Source organism: Rhizophagus irregularis, chromosome 26, assembly GCF_026210795.1.
Source record: "Rhizophagus irregularis chromosome 26, complete sequence".
Taxonomy (NCBI): Eukaryota; Fungi; Glomeromycota; class Glomeromycetes; order Glomerales; family Glomeraceae; genus Rhizophagus; species Rhizophagus irregularis.
In genome coordinates this window covers 2,855,015-2,875,871 of record NC_089454.1, presented here as the reverse complement: position 1 = coordinate 2,875,871, position 20,857 = coordinate 2,855,015, and the positions used below count along the sequence as shown (strand labels likewise).

Here is a 20,857-nt window from a genome sequence, read left to right as displayed (position 1 = left end):
TTACTCATAGAATACTCTATAAATTAAAATCAAACTCAAACCGGAACGCAAAACCTGCAAAAAAGATGACAAATTAAAAAATAATAAATACCATCAAGAATTACAGTTAATTATTCTTTTAATCTAAAGAAAATCAGGTACGCTACGCGTATAGTTTTCTGTAATTTTGGAAACACGTTCTGTAAATGAATAAAATAATAAAATGGGATAAATACGTAGATAGTGTTTACTTAACAGTGGTTCTGATACATTAGAAATTCGTACCTCCCGAGTCGCAAAATGTATAAAATTCGATTCAATTAATGGTAAAATGGGTTCGTCTATCACGAGCCTTGAAGTAAGGAAAGGCCATGATCGATATAAGTCATCAAACCGTAAGTCCATAATATATGATTGTAAAGCATCACCTGCAATTTCAATAAATAATTAGCAAATAATAAAAGAAAACAAACTGATAGGATTATAATAATAACAAACCACATTATGAATATTATTGATTCCCCTGGACCACCTTTTGAATATAATTGCTGATTGATAGTTTCTCCTGCCTGTAAATGAGCTTTTATAATATCTTTTAATTTTTTTACAGGGCCACATCCCAGTGGCTTTATTTGAATTTAGTAAGGGAATACCGTCAACAGTACATGAAAAATCAGGCCTTTGTCTCGTTGCTTTAACAGAACGGTCTATTTGCACTTCATAATCTTTACCCTTTTTACAGAAAATTGGATTTATGTAAGGATATAGGAATTTTGAGCAATGTTCTATTTAAGACATTATTTTTGGCGCAAGATTGGGGACACTTTCTCGTCTTGTTATGAAATAAATTTTGTTAAACAAATTCTCTTACAATTTTATAAAATACTGTAAAAATCGTGTCAACTTACAGTTCGTTAAATGCTCGATCCTGCTAAGAGGAGTTTGATCTGGATAAATTAAGCTATCCTTTCCACATAAATGCTTTAGTGCAGCATCGTGTAAAGATGCCAACATTGAAGGTGGTATTCCGGGATCTTTCAACTTGTATGGATTTGTATCAATTATTATTTTCCACCCTTTACGAGTAAAGAAATTTTGATAGGGACATTGTTGTGTGAGTATAATAATATTTGAAAGCGCTCTAATAAATTAATGATTTTAGTGTGAATATATTATGTTCCAACTTGTAAGCTATAAATATCATAATACTTACAAAATATCATATGTATGGTGCCACGTCAGTCCGGTTGTTTTTAGTGTCTCAAGAACTGACAATTGGTAATTATAAAACTTCTCGGATATATTAATATCCTGAATTATCCACTGATTTCAAAGACAATGATTAATATTGATAAATAAGTAAAAACAACAAGATAAAGTTTTAACCTCATACTTCATGTTTTGGTTTTATAATGTTAAAGTGGTTGTTTACTATGGTTATATGTTGTTTTTTTGATCGTTGTTTTCCTGTTTCCGGTTTGTTTGCTTCCTTTAAATTCCTATTATCATAACAGATATATACAAAGTTAATATTCATTTCCTATGAGTTAATTAAGGAAAGTACGTAGCTGATCTCTCATCCACAATCAGCAGACCTTAAAAAATGCACGCCACAGGATGACACTTACAATAGCCACATGTAGTGTTAGAACATGTCTGGGCGCATCTTCCCCTATGCCATCAGCATAGAGTGCAGCACGAAGGTACAGCAGACCTTAAATGCACGCCACAGGATGACACTACACTTCCCGGCACCAGTAGTGTTAGAACATGTCTGGGCGCATCTTCCCCTATGCCATCAGCGTAGAGTGCAGCACACTCATCACCCATGAATACCAACCTTCTGCAATGTGAGAGCCTTTTCTAATTCTTTTGTTCCTGGCTCAAGATTTTTAATTAAAATTTGCTAGTTCTGTTCTTAAAGCGTTGTGCGACTCAGCTTTCTTAGCATATGGTTTTCTTTTGTAGAAAAAGCTGTCCCATTTTTCCATGTCACCCAGAAGGCACAGGATTTTTCCCAATATTCTAGGTGAGATACATACAGCATTAGAACATTATTTAATTCAGTGATTAATAAAGATAAATAAAATCCTTACCTTTATAATGAATATTTTTTAGAATTTCTTCAGATAGGACCCATTTTTCCATTGGCATATTAGTATTTGATTATTAGTAAATATGAAAACATAAAAATACGCTTACTAAAAGTCAATAAAAACTGAAAATAAAAAAAAATGAAAAAAAAATGAAAAAATATGCTGGTATATATAGGATATTGGACTTCAAACACATCATACTGTGATCAAAAAAAAAAAAGGAATATGAAATACGATAAATTTGATTGAAAATTATTTAAAAATTTGATAAGTTTGATTGAATAAGTAGTGTGTTAAGTGTAATTGATGTAAGATATTTGATCGGAATTTTTTGATCAGTTTGATCGAGTAGACTGATAAATAAATTTGGACCTCCGAGTAATACGAACGAATATTTAATATTTATAATAACAAATGTGGCTTTATGAGTAAGACTATACAACCTATTTTCTTACTCCGACCACTCAAGCTGTTTTATTATTTTCTCCGAGTCTAATTGTTATGAATACCCTTAATTTATCTTAAATAGGATATATAACTTTTTTGATGCGGCTGTGTGTTTATAAGCATCTTCTGAGTTACAAACTAGTTACGTGTAAAAAAAGCGTGACTTAGCTAAGCTGTATGTAACAGGTAACACAGGTAACATTTTCTCTCCAATTTTTTCAATATTGGAATTTTAATCTTTCGGTTTCTTTCTTTCATTCTGAACTGGATATTTTTTTTCATTCGTTCACCCTTTTAGGTTTGGATCAGTGATCAGATCGAAATTTTTTTTTATCGTTATTTTTTTTTTTTTACTTTTTTTCCCAATGGCTTTTTTTGTTCTTTTGCCTTTTAGGTTTGGATTAGGCAAGTGTTGTGATGTAATCGAAATAAGTATTTTTATTATTTAAAAAAGTATATATGAACATTATACCGCGAAAATTGGTTCATAGGGTTAGAATTAGGATATATAATGATTAGTTTAAGTTATTGTATTGATTTTTATTAGATAAGCGATTTATATAATACAAGAATGATTGATATGAATTTAAAGACACTTCTTTATCATCTTAAAAAATGGGTAAATCAAGTAATCAAGATAAAATTTCAGAAGGATCAAAAAAGAGAATAAGCACAGATGTGCTGTGTGTAAATTTTTGATTCATGAAACTGCCCAAAAAATTATGTTTGATTTGACAAGGAAAATACTAAGTTTCTTTTTTATAAAAAATTAAAAGTCCTGTAAATTTTGTATATTCGCACTTTAATAAAATCTTTATTCATAATTTATTAATAGATATTCCCTATTAAAAAATTTCTGGGAAAAATTCTGATAAATGATCATTAATTCGGTGAAATATTTGGTAATTTAATATATGCTAAAGTTCCATAATTTTTCTTTTTAAAATTCTTCGCAAGTAAGGGGAAAGATAATGTAAAATTACCATTTGAGCAACGAAATATTTTTATATAAGGATCATTTCCAACTTCAATAGTAATATCATAATACTCTTCATCATTTAAAATATCAAGCAAATTTTGTAATAATTTTGGTAATAATTTATTATTAGCCATTTTTTTTTATTTTTTTTATTTTAAATTCAATAAAAAAAATGTCCTTGCATGTTGCATTTACGGCACGTGACTATATTTTGTCACGGGTATGAAGCGATCACACGCTTCATATTTATCCTATTTACATTTTAAGGATGTCTTTCATATTAAAAATGTCACGAAATAACGAGAAATTTTTCATTACCAGTATTTTTAACAAGTATTTTGAGAAATTCATGAATTAAAGCTGTAATAGTAATTTGGAAGTAGCACATTCTTTTAATCACATTATATGAAGTTTTGAAAATGTGACGAATTGAGATAATATTACTATGTACAGTACAATGTTTTTTATAAGGATTACACCCGAATCCCGAAAAAGATTTCCGATGCTAGTAGATCGTAAGAAAGACTCCAAGAAAGGAAGCGTCCGGAATGAAGGATGATCAGGATAAGAAGCTATTTGGATAATTTAAATATAATAGACAGAAGGTTAAGACCCGGTCAACTAATAATGGAAAGGCCAACAAAGAGTTGTTAGTAGAAATTAGTGCCTTTTTAAAGAAGCTTAGAGGATTTGTTGAAGTAGTGACAATAAATTATAACAAAAATTTAATATTAATCAAACTTGCATTGGTTTATATTATTTTATTAGATGTTTTAAAAAAAGTTCGTTTCTCTTTTCTTGAGTTTCGTATCGAAAGAGAATTTTTAAATTACTTAAATCGGAAGACTTTTTACGATCCCTTCCATATTAAATTAGATCAATTATTGAAACTGTCAATATATAATCGTACTCTTTAACCCCTTTGAAATTTGCATACACCAATTTACTGTTCTTAATTAATTCGGCAAAAAAAAAAAAGTACGTGGCCTTCACTGCATTTTCACATTAAGATTTTTATTTTTATGATCGTAATGGGACACATAAAGATCGGCGTTAACATGAAATCACTAATCATATAAATTTAACGAGCCGCGTTCTTGTTTTTTTCATAAAAAAATTTGAACATAGATATATTATCAGAAGCTAATAAAGGGTTAATTTTATTGTATTAATCATTAATTAACGAATTTATTTGTTCAAATATTTCAAAGTCATTAAATAAATGAAATAATTAAATAAATGATTAAATTTAAAATCTATTATAAATTAAATAACTGTTTGAAGATGCTAAAATTTCTAATTATAAATTTCAACGCTATTTCAACTTATAAAATAATATAATGCCAGAAAATTTTTCTTGTAAAAAAAAAAATTACAGAATATTATAAAATAATAAGTAAATAAAAAAATTCATACTGAAACTTACAAAACTACCGTCTACCGAAAACGCCATCTAACATTACTTCTCGTCTATAAAATTAAAAAAAATTATTATATATATATATATATATAAATTTTGATCATTAGTTAGGGAAATTTTCATATAATATTAATTTCATATATTTTGTGTATTACATTAACAAAATTTTTATTTCGTCGTCTCGCAACAAGTTAAAAAAAAATATTTTATTAGTACTCACGATGTCATTCTAGCACTATTCTATGAAAGTGTAATCCAAGTGTGTTCGTTCCGTGATCTAAAGTATAATCCAAAATGTGATATCAAGGTCAAGCAGCAAATAGATTGGAAATTCCTACTGAAAAGATTTATGGTATATAATGTGTAAGGGTCTGTTTTAAGGGTCAAAGAAAAAAAGTTTTTTATGTAAAAAAAAGTTGTGATCGGCGTGGCTTAGAAATTTTGTGTTCATGATCAACATCGAGATCAACAATTTTGAAAACGGCTAAGGCTTTAAAGTTTTCATATTATGCACAACTGCATGACTATCATTTTTTCTTCTTTAATATGAGCCATATCAATCAAAATTTTTTTTAATCGAGTACGACTATGAAAGTTAATTCATTCATATTCATGAAGTTAATGACAATAATAATAATAATAATAAAATATTATGTCTATGGTATTACCATTTCTTTATATAAAAAAATATAATAAACGTACATGTATATTATAATGACAATGTAATACAAATAAAATTTTCATTTCGCATCGAGTTCTTTGAAAACCTTGTTTTACAATTGATACTACTGACCCAGGACGATCTGCATTAGAATGAATATTAAAATCTGTTTAATTGGACGGAACTACTTATTATGCAAGCCAAGCCCTAATAAACATTTGTTGGCGGCTTACGTATTATAGAGAAAATTATTTAACCTATTAAAAAATTATTACCCAGTATGGTAACCTTTTTAAAAGGAAAATCTGATTCTCATAATAACATTTTCAAAAGAATGGATTTAATACACGAGAATGAAGAATAGCCGGACAACAGGTAACAATTGAAAGAATAGATTGAAGATCTTTAAAAGAAATGAGAAGAGATTAATTAATTAAAATTTAGTATCATTGATGATAACAATGAAAGTTTCTATTCAAGGAAATTTGGTTAGTCAAAATAATGTAAACTACAAATAGAAAATTTCGAATTCCAAAAACTATATATACCCTCACTCTTCTCCCTTCAAAAACTCTCCAGTTCGATCTGAAATAAATTAAAAGTTCGAAATAAAAATAAAAATAAAAGGTCTAAAATTCAATTATGAAGTTAACAATAGCTATTTGTTTGGCAATTTTGGGAGTTTCAACCCTTAATGAAGGTGAGTATAAAACTTGATTATAAAGAATACAAGTAAAATGTTTTTTTCTAATTTCATTTTATATATATGTAGTTACTGCTGCTCCTACTCCTAATACCGGGATTGGATTGAATGATAAACGTGACGAGTCACCTTCTTCATATTATTATGATGATAAGAAGAAGGAAGACAAAGATGATTATTATTATTACTACTACGATCATAAAAAAGGGAAAAAAGAACATTCCTACAAAAATGATAAAGACGACTACTACAAGAAAGATGATCACGAAGACAAGGACAAGAAGTATTACAGACGTGATGCCTTAGCTTCACCAGATGATTCCTATAATGATGATTACTACAAGGATGGTGATTACAAGAATGAGTACTACTACGAGAAAGATGACCACAAAGATGATTACCACAAGAAAGATGATAAGGACAAGAAATACTACAGACGTGATGCCTTAGCTTCACCAGATGATTCCTACAATGACGATTACTATAAGGATAATGATTATAAGAATGAGTACTACTACGAGAAAGATGACCACAAAGACGATTACCACAAGAAAGATGACCACAAAGACAAGGACAATAAATACTACAGACGTGATGCCTTAGCTTCACCAGATGATTCCTACAATGACGATTATTATAAGGATGATGATTACAAGAATGAGTACTACTACGAGAAAGATGACCACAAAGATGATTACCACAAGAAAGATGATCACAAAGACAAGGACAATAAATACTACAGGCGTGATGCCTTAGCTTCACCAGATGATACATACAATGACGATTATTACAAGGATGATGACTACAAGAATGAGTACTACTACGAGAAAGATGACCACAAAGATGATTACCACAAGAAAGATGATCACAAAGATAAGGACAATAAATACTACAGACGTGATGCCTTAGCTTCACCAGATGATTCCTACAATGACGATTATTATAAGGATGATGATTACAAGAATGAGTACTATTACGAGAAAGATGACCACAAAGATGATTACCACAAGAAAGATGACCACAAAGACAAGGACAATAAATACTACAGACGTGATGCCTTAGCTTCACCAGATGATACATACAATGACGATTATTATAAGGATGATGACTACAAGAATGAGTACTATTACGAGAAAGATAGCCACAAAGACGATTACCACAAGAAAGATGATTACTACAAGAAAAATAAAAAAGATGACAAGAAATCTTATTATTAAAGTTTTTTAAAATAGATTTCTATATAAAATTTATCTATCTACTAATTAATTACCTTTCAGAATTTTAATTTGTTTCAAATTATTTTTTTTTTTATTGTAAAAAAATCGATCTTATTTGAAATTATGTGAATAGTTTTTTTATCTGTAAATTTTTAAATAGTTCCCTTCCCCTTCCCCTACCCTTCCCTTCCCTTCCCTTCTCATATATTTAGTAAAAGAAAAGATTATACTGTATTAGTTACTATAAATATAATAATCTATTTGTATAAAATTAAATGTAACATTTGTCATAGAGTTCGAAAAAAAAAGAATAAAATGAAATTGGATAAATTAAACTAATACTATTAAATTATTCTCATATTATTATTCCAGTAATATATTAATATATTGTCTAACTCATCGTACTAGAAAATGAAAAACGAAAGAATACAAATAATTTTATCCAAAATAATTTCTATTCACTATTAATTTTAACTTAACTAATATTATATGCTATCCATATACTATTGTAACATTTTAAAGACAAGTCTTGGTTAGTCCTTATCGTACAGTGATGTTATGATGCCACGTACTTTTTTTTCTCATTATAAATTTAACAATTTACCTGTAATAATTATTGCAAATCCTGTCGTCAACTAGATTTAAAAGTAACGTTCAACAAAATAGAAATAGATTATATAAAGATAAGTTTCTTCAGATAGATTAAGAATAAATGCGAAAATTTCATGATCCTAAATCTCAATAAACATAATTCGCATTATGTTTTTACATAATTAAATTTTTAAAATTCTGAAGGCAGTTGATATGATTAATAAAGGAAGGTACGAATGTCCTCCAGTTTAAAATAATTAAAAAATATCCAGCCAAAAAATGAAATTAATAATTTTTTAATTTTTTAAAATTTTAAAGTATTGCATAGATCATATAAATCATATGATTTACATCATACGATATTTAATTCTGCAATAATATTACTTTTATTTAATTTTACTCAAGCTCTTGTTTTACACATGTACAATTGAAGATAACAAGATTTAGATCAATTTTAACTCGTGTACTGTAAGACTATCATGAACTACTGTATTTAATTGTCTAAAGTTTTAAATTTTAGTTTGGTTATTTATTAATTGAAATTTTTATAACTTTTATAATAAATAATATGCTCTTAAAAGTCACGGCAATATCAAATTTCAAAAAAAAAAACAAAAAATGAAAGTAATTATAAAGACATCATTTTAAGTCATTAATTATATCTTTCAACTTAAGCAAACTTTCCATTTCTTTTCTTGAAAAATATTTATCTTTAAATGCTTCTGGTACATTCGGACACAATTCATAATAATCTGATAGCAAATCACCCGTATTAGGAACGTAAATTATCGAACAAAATCTGTTTGCTATATAAATGTTGTAGGTAGAAATGGAATCTATGTGGATACGGGATGTTGGCCAGAATTAATGCATGGTGCCGGACTAGGATTTCGTAATGCTGGCCAAGATCCGATTTCCACCGGTATTCAGAAACCACATACAACATAAATAAATAAATAATGATGAGTTACTCAAATCAATTTTCTTTTAAAATAGTAAGTTCCAAGTAAAATAGGAATATACCATATTAATAGAGCCATTTAATTCAATTGAAAGTTGTTGGATATTTTGCAGTTATTGGAAGCCGATATTCAATCCAACCTAATCCCTAAAGTTTTAACAAATCTTCATATTTCAAAATATGCTCGTATTGTTCGGAATCCTATAATAAATCCATAGAATAATTATTAATTAAACATTTTTAATAGTGAAAGTAGATTTTATCAATTAAAATAAAACTTAACTATAAATTTGATAAAAAAATCTTTATATAGTATTTTTTTGACATTTATTTTCCAAATAATATAAATAATATACTTATTATTTAGTAAAGGCAAATCCAAATAAAGTTTTTCATTTTTTGAATTTATCACCTTTCCTGATAAACTTGAATTTTTTAAAACACAAATTAAAGAAATTCAAAAACAATTATGAAAATTTTTAAATACATAATAAACATTTAATTTACCTATTTATATCATTTTCTTGAAGTTGATGAAGTTTGTTATCTAGATTTACCAGATTTGATATAAAATAAACTTGTAACTCTAAAATAATTTACTATGATTGATTAATAGATTAATTATTAAACATTATAAGAAGCTAATAAATCTTACCTTTATACATGTGTTTAATAAATCCACATATCGGCTGATCAGAAAAGCCTCCTATAATTTTATATGCTAATGACAATAAATAACCCATCAGTTATATAATGAACCCATCAACTGAGCTTAAATATTAATTGGCTTGATTTTTCCAATCAGCCGATATGATTAACAATTCCAAGTTCAAAAATATCATCATTATCATTAACATTTAAGTATGACCAAAAATCCATGTGTTCTTTTATTAGTAGACAAATATATGTTACATTTGAAATCACTTTTCTATTATTATAGAATAAATCTAAGTCTATCATTGCTTTATGGTACATTTTTAATTCTACATATAATTTGCATCTAATTAAATATAGTAGTTTACTATCTTTAATTTTAAAAATTTGATTAATTTTTGTTATTACATTATTTACATTATTTAATACTGTAAAATTATTTTTATACAGTAAACATTCTAGATGAAATAGTTGTGTTCCACTTGAGTAGTATGATACCATCACCTTTCTGGAGACTTTTTTTTTACGCGTATGGTGGTGGTTGATTTTTCTTCCACCTGGTACCAGCCATACTAATGACTTTTTTTTCTTGTTATTATAGATTCCATTTATTATATTTGTAATTAAAGAAGAATGGAATGAAGAAATTTTGCAGACTGAACATCCCTTCTGAAACCAACATTGACTTGAATATTTTCTCAATCTATATAATAAATTGAAAATCTTCTTAGAAAGACAACACAAGAAGTTCTTCATCATTATTAGATTTTAGCACAAAGAACACATTTTATTTTTATGAATGAATATGATTTGTTACATTATCAATACAAATTTAGTAAAATATAGACATGCAAATAAACAGTTGCGAATAGCGTTGGGATTGGTGCCTTGAAGCCATCCTATGAGATGTTGTGCATCAACTGTTTCTCCGGGACCGTTAAATATAAAAACATGATGAGTTCCTGAGTGTGGAACTGCAGCAATATGCGGAGAACCAGGCGGAGGGTAAAAATTAACATTTACCGGAATACCAGTATTAAGGTCGACCACAACATAATCGGGATCCATAATTGAACAAATTTTTGGATGAGTAAAAATGTATTCGTTCAAATCTGGGCCAATTTTCCTGAGAGCATTTGCACCTTGACGATTTTCTCCGCTAGCGTCGATTGAGATCCTTCCTGCAAGGAGTTCGGCAAGAGGCATAACGTCTTTGTCAGTCCATTTTGAAGCAGATTTTTCTGATAGGGTGGTCACGGGCTCCAAAAGCATTTTCCCTGAGAATATAGAGTGCTGAGTTCACCAAAAATATTCGACTATATTTATTAAGACAGAGAAAACAATATTATACCTGGTAACGGTACATAATTTATTTCAGCAAGACAAATATTGAAATCTTCCTTATACGCGTCACAAATCTCTTGACGTGAACTAAATAATCTAATAACAAAAATATAGTTAATATTAAAAAAAGTGTTATTTTAACAAGCTAGAACCAGCTTACTTAGGCTTTTTAGCAGGTTTTTAGTTTTTCGAGTTTTTCTTTGAGGCATTATAAATTCAGAATGTTGAATGACAATCGTAATTAGTAGTTACGCGACTTAAATAAGCAAACATTTCAGCCACATGATTTAATACGTCATCTCAGACTCTCAAATAAAAGAATAAATTCAATAATATAATATGAAAATATAAAATTTAATTAACAATCATTTTACAGATTATATAATTGCATCACACAATAATTTTTTTAGTCGTTGTAAATTTTATTACGTGTATGATTATAATTAGAAACATTTACAACTATCACGACTATAAAAAAAAATTATGGTTTAAAGCGTTTGTATAAATATCAAACAAGTCGACAACTACGAAAAGAAAATTAAAAGAAAAGATACTGTATGTTAGTTAAAAAATTTTCCTGTTTATTTTATTACCATGTGTGTATATAATTATTTTTAATATATAAAAGTTACGTATACTTATAATCTGCCAAAAGGCTTCTTTCCTTTTTCTGAATCGTATCTAAAATTAATAATAAACAGAAATAAGTATAGAGTCACAAATTCTTCTGGCTAACTTTTATTCTAAAAATCAAGAATGATAAAAATCAAAATTAACTCTTAAGTTCAAATTTGCTATCATCAAAAAAAAAAATGTTAGGAGAACCGATCTGAGTTATAAATAAAACCGCTTTTAAAATAAATGTTAACTGACCGAACTATCCATATCACTGATTATTTTGAAGATAAAAAGATAAAAGTAAATTTTATTCATTTGTTCAAAGCTAATAGATAGTTTTAAAAATAAATAATAACTACATAAAAAATCTTAATATTTTTTTAAAAAAAAATGATCATGAATCAAACATCATTCACGAAAACAAGAGACGAAGTTAATAATAAAAATTAACCTGTTATAATATTTTAATATACTTGATCATAACTATGAATGAGTTTATAAAATTTTAATAATTTTTATTTTCCTGTAATTTGTTTTCGGTATTTTAAAAAAAATTGCAAATTTTATTATACTTTTATAATTTAACATAACGTTAGCATATAAGTATAGTCCTTCTCTTCACTTCTGAAAATAAAAAAAATTATTTGACTTATTCCAATAATCGCTGATATTCCATTTTTTTTTATTAAAAATTTGAACATATCATTCATTCAAATATAGTTTATGTAAAATCATATCATAAAAATGTGTTTAAACTATAAAATAAATAAATAAATAAAGTTTAAAATAAAACATTAGTGAATTAGTTTTTTATTTTACATCATAAAAATAATATCACAAATATATAATAGATTGTATTTACCTTCTAACTTTGATGTGCTAGAAACCTCTAAGTTAATTAATTGAGAATCTTGACAACCTATTAATTAATTAAAGTTTTAATTATTTAATAAAATTTAAAAAATATAATATAGTAAAATGTAATACCTTCATTATTTTCTTCATTAAGATATGTTGTAGCAATAAAAGATGAATTAATGGGTTTTGACAAATTTTTAAATGTAAATACTCTACTAGTATAAATAGCATCAGGTTTTTTTTCATATAAGGTTGAAATATTAGGTATTTCTTTATCAGCTTCCTCAAATACAGCTCTAACTTCTTCTTCTTTATATCCATAATTTTCATTATTATCATAATTCACCCAACATAATAATATTTCTTCTAATTCATTGGCTGTTGGTCTTTGATTTGTATTAGAATTCATACATCTATGAGCTAATTTCTTATAAATTTCAGGAGTTCCTGTTCCAAATTCTGGTCTGAGTCCATTACATATTTCTAATGCTAAGTCACCATCATGTTTTCTTTTATAAAAAGGAGGTTTTCCAGATGATAATTCAGCCATAACTACACCAAAGCTATAAATGTCAGAAGATAATGTATATGGTTCTCCATTTAAAACTTCTGGGGCAATATATGGCAACACACCAACTATTTTATTACTATCTGATGATTCCTGTTCATTTGATGGTCTAGAAAATCCAAAATCTGAAATATAAGAAACACCACCAAAATCTAATATATTTCCACTATGAAAATCTTTATGAAAATATCCTAATTCATGTAAATAATTAAGGTCCATTGCTGAAAAGTATAAATAATCAATTTTCTTTCCCCATAAAATTTTGTTAAAATTACTTGAAAGAACATTTCTCAAATTTCCACCATCTGCATATTGCATAATAATCATAATTTCTTTGGTTACTGGATCTTTAGTTATTCCATAAAATTTTAAAGAAGTGTCTTGTAAGCAATTTAATTTCCAATGTGTTTTAAGCCATTATTATTCAAATTAAAGTAAATTAAATAAATTTTAATATTTTTTTTAAAATTAAAAAGGTACATGTCATGTGAAAATTACCTCATTTAAAAAATCAGCTGACATATTATGTGATCCATTTAGCCTTTTCAAGGCAACTTGTACGGATTCAGGTTCTTTTTTTATCCAATTTCCATCAACTTTAATGTATTTTGCTATACCATCAATCCAAGTTGCAGAATATACTTTCGCAAATCCACCTTCACCTATTTGTTTCATATCTTCAAATCTATCAAATGGAACCCATTCAAGAAATGATGGACAATATTTATCATGACCAATATATTTCGAACGTACATTATAAATCGAATCCTTGATAAGATTATCAATATCATCATTTCCACTGGTCCATCCTTCAATTATGCAATGAGGAACACATTCTTTACACCAAAATTTTTTCTTATCTGGGTCATAACAATTTTCATGATTAATTTTTGATGAATTTGGATTTTTATCAGAAATATTTAATTCATTAAATTCGGCTACTACTTCGTTTTCATTAATAAAGCTCATTTTTAAATTTATGTTCTGTTAGTATTTTGCTTCAAATTTGCGAAAAAGAATTTTTTTAAAAAAAAATTGGCGTTACTTTTCAATGAAGATAAAAAAGGACACAATCAACATGGATTGTCATACTATAAATTTTATTAGTCCGAAGTGTAACGAATGTGATACAAATGTCCGGCGGATGTCCGTCTGACACGTGACGAAATACAACAATCAAATTTTAAACAGCACTTCGGACTTAATAACGGTTTCCATTTCCTAGATCATTCCAATAATTAAAATTTATTAAAAGTCTACTAATTTTGTTGATAAGTGAAATGTAGCACTAAAAAATTTGTTATTTGAATATTAAATTATATCTTAATTTGCTTTCCTATATTTTTAAATTAACAAACGTTACCAAACCTTTTTAAGCGTAGGAGATAATATAAAGGGTGACATTCATTATTTATTATACTTTTAAAATACACTTAATGTACATAAAAACCAATAAGAAAACAACTTTTTTTTAAAATATTTAATGTGATACTTTCTAATTTTTATATTGTACTTATTTATATTAAGGTTTGAACGATTTTTATATTCGTATTTTTTTTCTAATAGAAAAAGAAAAGTAAGAAATTATTTAAAAATTATAAATTTTATTACGTATATATTTAATTTTATATTTAACATTTTTATTATTTATATTATTACATTAAAATATTAAAATAAGTTTATCTGATGAATAATAAAATTGAATAATATAATTATAATTAAGAAATTCTTTCATTTCTTTGAAAAAAAATTTCATCACAAAAGAGTTTGATAAGAAAAAAAAAAATTTTTTTGAAAATAATCACGTTATGGTCGTTGAAGCTACACAAGAAATTTATAATTATGTTATTGAGTTTAAAAAAATTATTTTATTTCGACACAGATGACAGATCAATATATACTGATGAACTAATTACGTCATAGGATTTTTACCGTAAAATGAATAGCAGTCATATGATACATGTCAATCAATTTCTGATGTGCAAATATAACGAACTTTACTTCTTTTTTTTTATTTTAAAGATTGGAAATGAAAATTAAAGTTTTTTTTTTTTTAAAGGTCCCCCCATGACGTTAAAGCAATGCTGACGATTAAGACGCTATTATTCGAGTTTGTGAAAACAAAATACAGGAGTTTCGTGCATATTCGCTTAATTTAACTGCTCGTTATTTCAAAAGTGTACTTTCTGTTAATTAGATGAAAAAGGAAATTAATATGATAATATTTAATAAACCAAATATTATTCCATCCGTTTTTGAAATAATTTTAACGTAAGTATATTTTATTTTATTAATTTTTTATATTGGAGCATTATTTGTTGCTTTTAAATTTTAATGAAAAAAAAAATACTATTTAATTTAAATAAATTGACATTGATGAACTTGTTACTTATAAGAAACTAAATAATAATAAAATTTAAAACCGTGTATTATAATTATTTAAAATGCTGATACCATAATTGTAATCAGTTTACAACAAATCAAGAATATATCATGCCAAATATATATATATCATGCCAAATTCACTACTCGCTTTTAGTCAATTAATTCGTTATACTACTAATTAAAAGGTTCAAAATGTCACAACTTCATGCTGATTGCCTCAACGAAAATTTTGAATATTTAGATAATAATAAAAATACTTTGTATTCATGCTTATTAGTCAATCATCTTTGGTGTGCAGTTTCTGTCAGGATTCTATGGAGAAGTATCAGAAATTATCGTACTTTAATAATTTGCTTTCCAAATAAATCAAAGAAGATTTTATTTGAAAATGGAATTTTAATCTTAACTTCAAAACCTCTATTATTTAATTATGTAACATTTTGTAAATCTGTATCATTTCATGAGATCGATATTAATATTGAACGACTTCTTAAAAAACAACAATTTGTTTCAATTCAAAGTTCAAAAGATAACATAACACAGGAAATATTTAGATTTCTTATGAGTCAAATAATTTCTTTGAGAAAATTAATTATTACAGAATTTATACCTGAGAACAAAGATATGAAGTTTTCTTTTAGACATATGAAACCTTTTAGATATGGAAATACAAAAGTTCCACCTTTGAAGACTCCTAAATTTTCACCTGAGAACATTATGAAGATTCTCACCGAATTAAGAGATAGGATGTTAAATAATCTCAGAATTCTACTGTTACTCAGATACTTATCCTGAATTTTTTTTATCGGTTATCTCAAATATGTCATACTATACAAACATTAAAAATAAGTTTGACAACAGTAGATATTTCAAAAGAATTAATAGATTTAATTTCTGTTCAGAAAAATCTAAAGAACTTGTACATGTTACAGTTACGATACGAGGTAGACAATTTAAATGATTTGCTAACAAGAATTCCTAATACTTTGATCAATTTTACTTATCATGGGATAAATAAAAATTTAAATTTTTTATTAGTTTATACTTAATACTAATCTCTCAAATTTACAAGAACTCAAATTATATTGTAATAATTATGATCTTTGGATATTTAATTATGACCTTGTTTTCGACCGATTTAAAAATTCTAACGATCGTGAATGTTATGAAAAAGCATTTACTAACTTAAATAACTATCTTAGTACGAATAGATTAAATGAATTCTTGGAAAATAATGGAAGAAATAAGAGGAGTATATGTATATATTGTAAAAGTATTAGAATTCTTAAAACAAACCTTACAAATAATGATTTAGGCGTATTGCGTAATTTTTTTAAAGCCTTTCCATTTTTAGAAAGTATTAGAATTTGTTATCACGATTTAAATTCAATGAGAAATTCTTATTTGAGTATGTTGTCAAATATACGACTAAAAACTTTCATGAACTAAAATTATATTATTATAATGAAAAAGCAAAAACATCATTAGTTCCAGAAGAATTAGAATTACTTTTAGAAAGTTGGAAAAGTCGTGTACCACAGAAACCACTTTCTTTGGTTATTACTGGCTATCATACTTTTATTGAGAATGATGGAAATATAAAGGTAATTGAAAAGTATACTGAATTAGGTACTATTAAGTTAGTTAATAAACCTATAGATAATTTATATAAATACGATAGTATTGTAATAAATCAATTATCAAACAGATATTAAATAATTTTATAGGAATAAATTTTTCTTTACTAAATTTTTTTCAATACTTAAAAGTTATACATGGATTTTAGAAGAAAAAAATTATTATTGTGCTTTTTAAGTTAAGTTATACTGTATATAATAAAATAAAAAGCATTCAAAGGAATTTATAACAGTAATTCAATGTGATAATTACAAATAAGTAAAAAATTTTATTTATATATATATACATTTTTATTTTAATAAAAAATAAAAAAGAACTATTATTGCTTCTTTTTTTCATATATTATTTTGCTTCAAAAGAAACAAATGGATTACAATGTCTAATAAATAACTATGATAATAATCTTGGTTTTTTTACTATATAATTAATAATACCTAAATTGGTATATTCATTAAGTACATCCATATTTTCACTACTCAAAGTTGTATTATCAAAGATAATGGAAAGTTTGTGCGATTTCCTTTCTTTCCAATCTAAAATGAAAGTATTTAAGTCAGCTGTAAGTAATGTTGATATTGCATTATCTAAATACTTCAAATTCTATTTTATAAAAATTTTCTTTTGATAATTTCAAATAATTCTTTTTCATTTAAATATTAATTTATTTTAATACTTTCCAAATATTGTAATTCTTTAATAAACATTTCAAATATTTCTAGATTAGTATGACTATCTAGTCCGGTGTAAATTTCCTTAATATTTTGACATGACTGAGCAATATAATTATTTAATAAATTATCACTATTTTTAAATAGAAATTTTTTTTATATTAGTTCCATGGGTATCTAAAAATCTAATTAATGTATTATTTGTTGGTTGAATAACATCATTATTAAATATCAATACTTCTAATTTTGATAAATTCAGTTCATTAAATTTATTATAATTACTTTCACTCATAAGTGATAAATTAAGTTTTTTCAATTCATTAAAATTGTTCAAAAGTGAATACAAATTATCAATATTAATTCCAGAAATAGTTAATTCAATAATTGAATGAGGAATACTACTGAAAAATCTGTTTTCATTTTCTAATTTTTCGAATTGCCAAACACTTAGTTATTCCAAATTTCTTTGAACAGAGATAAAGTCAGCCAATCTATCTGAAGTAGAAACAACTAATGTCACATCCAAAACTCGTATTTTGTGACATATTTGTGATAGTTGGTTATAAAAATATGAAGGAGACTTGAATGGCAATAAAATTCTTCAAGGTCTTGTAAGAAAGTGTTTACCCTAACTAATGAATCCAAGTAAGTATCCTAAATCGTATACATATAATTCTTTTAAGGATACTTGGTTCACAAGTAATTTTAATATCTCATTTGATACAATACGTAACTTTTCATCACTCGATTCATTATTAAAAATTTTTTTAATACCAGAATGGAAAAATTCATCAAGTAAGAATTTTTTGCAGAATAATGCATAATTAACGAAGGGAGTTTTTAAAGTTGGGACTAAAATATTATTAGCACGCAAAATATCCATTGATTCATTTGGAAGGCAAGATAGTAATGTTTTATAATCCAATCTATTCCTCCACAAAAGTCTTACAGAAATTGAACACTACAAGCGAGAAACGAGTAACATGAATATAAGGAATTAACATCTAAATTTTTAAAAATTTCATAAAAACAATTATCATTAAGTTGACTCATTATGTTTATTGATGAGGAGGAGCCCCTCGATTAGCATCAGGAACTATTGGGATAAAAACATTCTTCCCATCACAGGTAAAGGCTATATGTTCACGTGATTCATGGACATCATAATTGTAACGTTTCAGACACGTTCAGCTTAACCCAATCTCCCTATGCTTGTATCCATCTAAAACTGCAAGATCCTCAGTGATAGCATAATCAGGGGTAAGTTTGATTGACACTCCCTTTACCATGCCGAATGTCCTACCTGTTCCTGAAGCACCAGATATGTTGTATGTAATACTCTTGTCAATATTCAACCCTAATTCCTCAGCAGCTTCTCTCTGAATAAAAGACGCATTAGCACAAGTAAGGTTGCTTGCCGAAACCTAGGGGTTTAGGCAAGATAGCGTTTCGCCGAAAAGTGAAATTCTGCCGAAACTATATTAAAGTTATATTAAAAAACTGGCGAAACTTTGGAGAATGGCGAAACTGCCGAAACTTATTATAAATGCCGAAACTGCCAAAACTCTGCCGAAACTATAATAAATCTATAGTAAAATTTTGACGAAACTAATCGTAGGATTTTGAAGAGGTTTAGACAAGCAACCTTAAGCACAAATGTCTGCTAAACACTGAATTGCTATTCCATTAACCTCCCCATCCAGTGCTAAAAGATCTTTAGTATTCTCTAAACGAGCTATGTCAATATCCATAGGATCATCTACCCTGATATCCTCTTCTTGTTCCTCCTCAACTAGGTTCTCCGGAATCTCTGTGACTTTTCTAGCAGACAACAACTCCTCCTGAAGAATCTCACGGAGTAATTTCCTAAAGTCTGCAGACCTTAACAGGCTTAATAAGTCATTCTTAGTAACAGCTTTTGCAGGTGTAGACTTACTACCAGTAACTTTCACAGGAATCTTAACAGGGGTTGCTTTGCCTTTCAATGGCACACTAGAAGAGCTAACTGCTGTCTTATTTGGGGACGACTTAAGAAGTTTTGAGATACTCGAACCTACTTTTTTTTTGACCCAACACGAACCATATAGACATCACCATCTTTTTCTCTCAATTCTACCTTTTCACCAAAACTCGCAGTATCAATGTCCATAGCATCATCATTAAGATTGAGGTTTCTCATTGCTCGGGCCAAATCCAGATCATCACGTCTATCTTTAGCCTTCTGAAGTTGATTTGTAAGTATTTTAGACATCCCACGTTTATATCCCATAATAAGATCAATAGCATGTTGATGATCATCCAAAGTCCATTCAGGAGCATCAGGGTCATCACCAACATCATGATCTACATAACCATCATCCCAATCAGGATCCTGAGGATCCTGAACAACACGTCTCTGTAGTTTTGGTCAAACAGGTTTAATCTGCTGTCTATAGACTGGTGGATTACGAACTGGCCGAGCCTGTAATTGTTTAAATTGCACCTGAAAATTCTTGGTAAGTTCCTCAGCTTGAGCCTTAAGTAACTCTTGTAATTGTTCTTGAGTAACCCCAGATGACTTTGATGTCAGTACGACAGGTTCCTGTTTTCCTAACGGAGGTTGAGTTACATCACTGTAATCTGCTTGAAGTCGTCGATTTCTATCTTGTAACCCCAAGCGCATTTCAGCCCTTCTCCGTTCTAAATTTCTCAGATGTTTAACCAAGTCATCAGGATTAAGATTACTAAACCTTTCTGCTTCAAAAATATTATCAGCCGAAAGACCTCTAAAGAACTGGTTGATAATAAGATCATCAGTTAGTTTTAGTAATTTTCCAGCCCTCTTTACAGTTCTATAAAATGCATCAACTGGCTCATTTTCCTGATAAAGACTGTTAAAACGGATACGTTTCTTTTCATCTAAAATAGTTGGAAATTGTGTTCTAAGCCAATAAAGCGCCTGGTTAAGTTTAATACCTGGAAAAACTATAGGATGATTATTAGCAGCAGCAACACCAGCATCTGCAGTAGCTGGAGCAACTCTATCTGTCGGACGAGCACCAGCTCTTCTCCAAGCTTTATCTCCACCTAT

The 20,857-nt window shown here is 27.5% G+C and overlaps 7 protein-coding genes across 7 annotated transcripts; 3 read left to right on the top strand and 4 right to left on the bottom strand.

Moving 5' to 3' along the window:
* OCT59_017798 (uncharacterized protein) lies at positions 1–1,516 on the bottom strand (the record flags this gene model as incomplete). Its single annotated transcript, XM_066137723.1, has 2 exons — positions 1–54; positions 1,373–1,516. 2 exons carry the CDS (start codon positions 1,514–1,516, stop codon positions 1–3), a joined length of 198 nt encoding a protein of 65 aa, XP_066004272.1.
* A 1,888-nt stretch (positions 1,517–3,404) lies between these two features.
* OCT59_017797 (uncharacterized protein) lies at positions 3,405–3,635 on the bottom strand (the record flags this gene model as incomplete). The annotated part of the gene is made up of 1 exon (XM_066137722.1): positions 3,405–3,635. One exon carries the CDS (start codon positions 3,633–3,635, stop codon positions 3,405–3,407), a length of 231 nt encoding a protein of 76 aa, XP_066004271.1.
* A 2,589-nt stretch (positions 3,636–6,224) lies between these two features.
* OCT59_017796 (uncharacterized protein) lies at positions 6,225–7,502 on the top strand (the record flags this gene model as incomplete). The annotated part of the gene is made up of 2 exons (XM_025327159.2): positions 6,225–6,282; positions 6,355–7,502. The coding sequence occupies 2 exons, from the start codon at positions 6,225–6,227 to the stop codon at positions 7,500–7,502; spliced, it is 1,206 nt and encodes a 401-aa protein (XP_025172659.2).
* Positions 7,503–10,521: 3,019 nt separating this feature from the next.
* On the bottom strand, positions 10,522–10,980 carry OCT59_017795 (uncharacterized protein; the record flags this gene model as incomplete). Its single annotated transcript, XM_025311354.1, has 1 exon — positions 10,522–10,980. The coding sequence occupies one exon, from the start codon at positions 10,978–10,980 to the stop codon at positions 10,522–10,524; it is 459 nt and encodes a 152-aa protein (XP_025172658.1).
* A 1,440-nt stretch (positions 10,981–12,420) lies between these two features.
* OCT59_017794 (uncharacterized protein) lies at positions 12,421–14,065 on the bottom strand (the record flags this gene model as incomplete). The annotated part of the gene is made up of 5 exons (XM_066137720.1): positions 12,421–12,425; positions 12,533–12,589; positions 12,658–13,080; positions 13,162–13,342; positions 13,595–14,065. The coding sequence occupies 5 exons, from the start codon at positions 14,063–14,065 to the stop codon at positions 12,421–12,423; spliced, it is 1,137 nt and encodes a 378-aa protein (XP_066004270.1).
* Positions 14,066–15,673: 1,608 nt separating this feature from the next.
* On the top strand, positions 15,674–16,276 carry OCT59_017793 (uncharacterized protein; the record flags this gene model as incomplete). The annotated part of the gene is made up of 1 exon (XM_066137719.1): positions 15,674–16,276. The coding sequence occupies one exon, from the start codon at positions 15,674–15,676 to the stop codon at positions 16,274–16,276; it is 603 nt and encodes a 200-aa protein (XP_066004269.1).
* Positions 16,277–16,301: 25 nt separating this feature from the next.
* OCT59_017792 (uncharacterized protein) lies at positions 16,302–17,196 on the top strand (the record flags this gene model as incomplete). The annotated part of the gene is made up of 3 exons (XM_066137718.1): positions 16,302–16,425; positions 16,554–16,889; positions 16,955–17,196. 3 exons carry the CDS (start codon positions 16,302–16,304, stop codon positions 17,194–17,196), a joined length of 702 nt encoding a protein of 233 aa, XP_066004268.1.
* Positions 17,197–20,857: the final 3,661 nt, after the last annotated feature.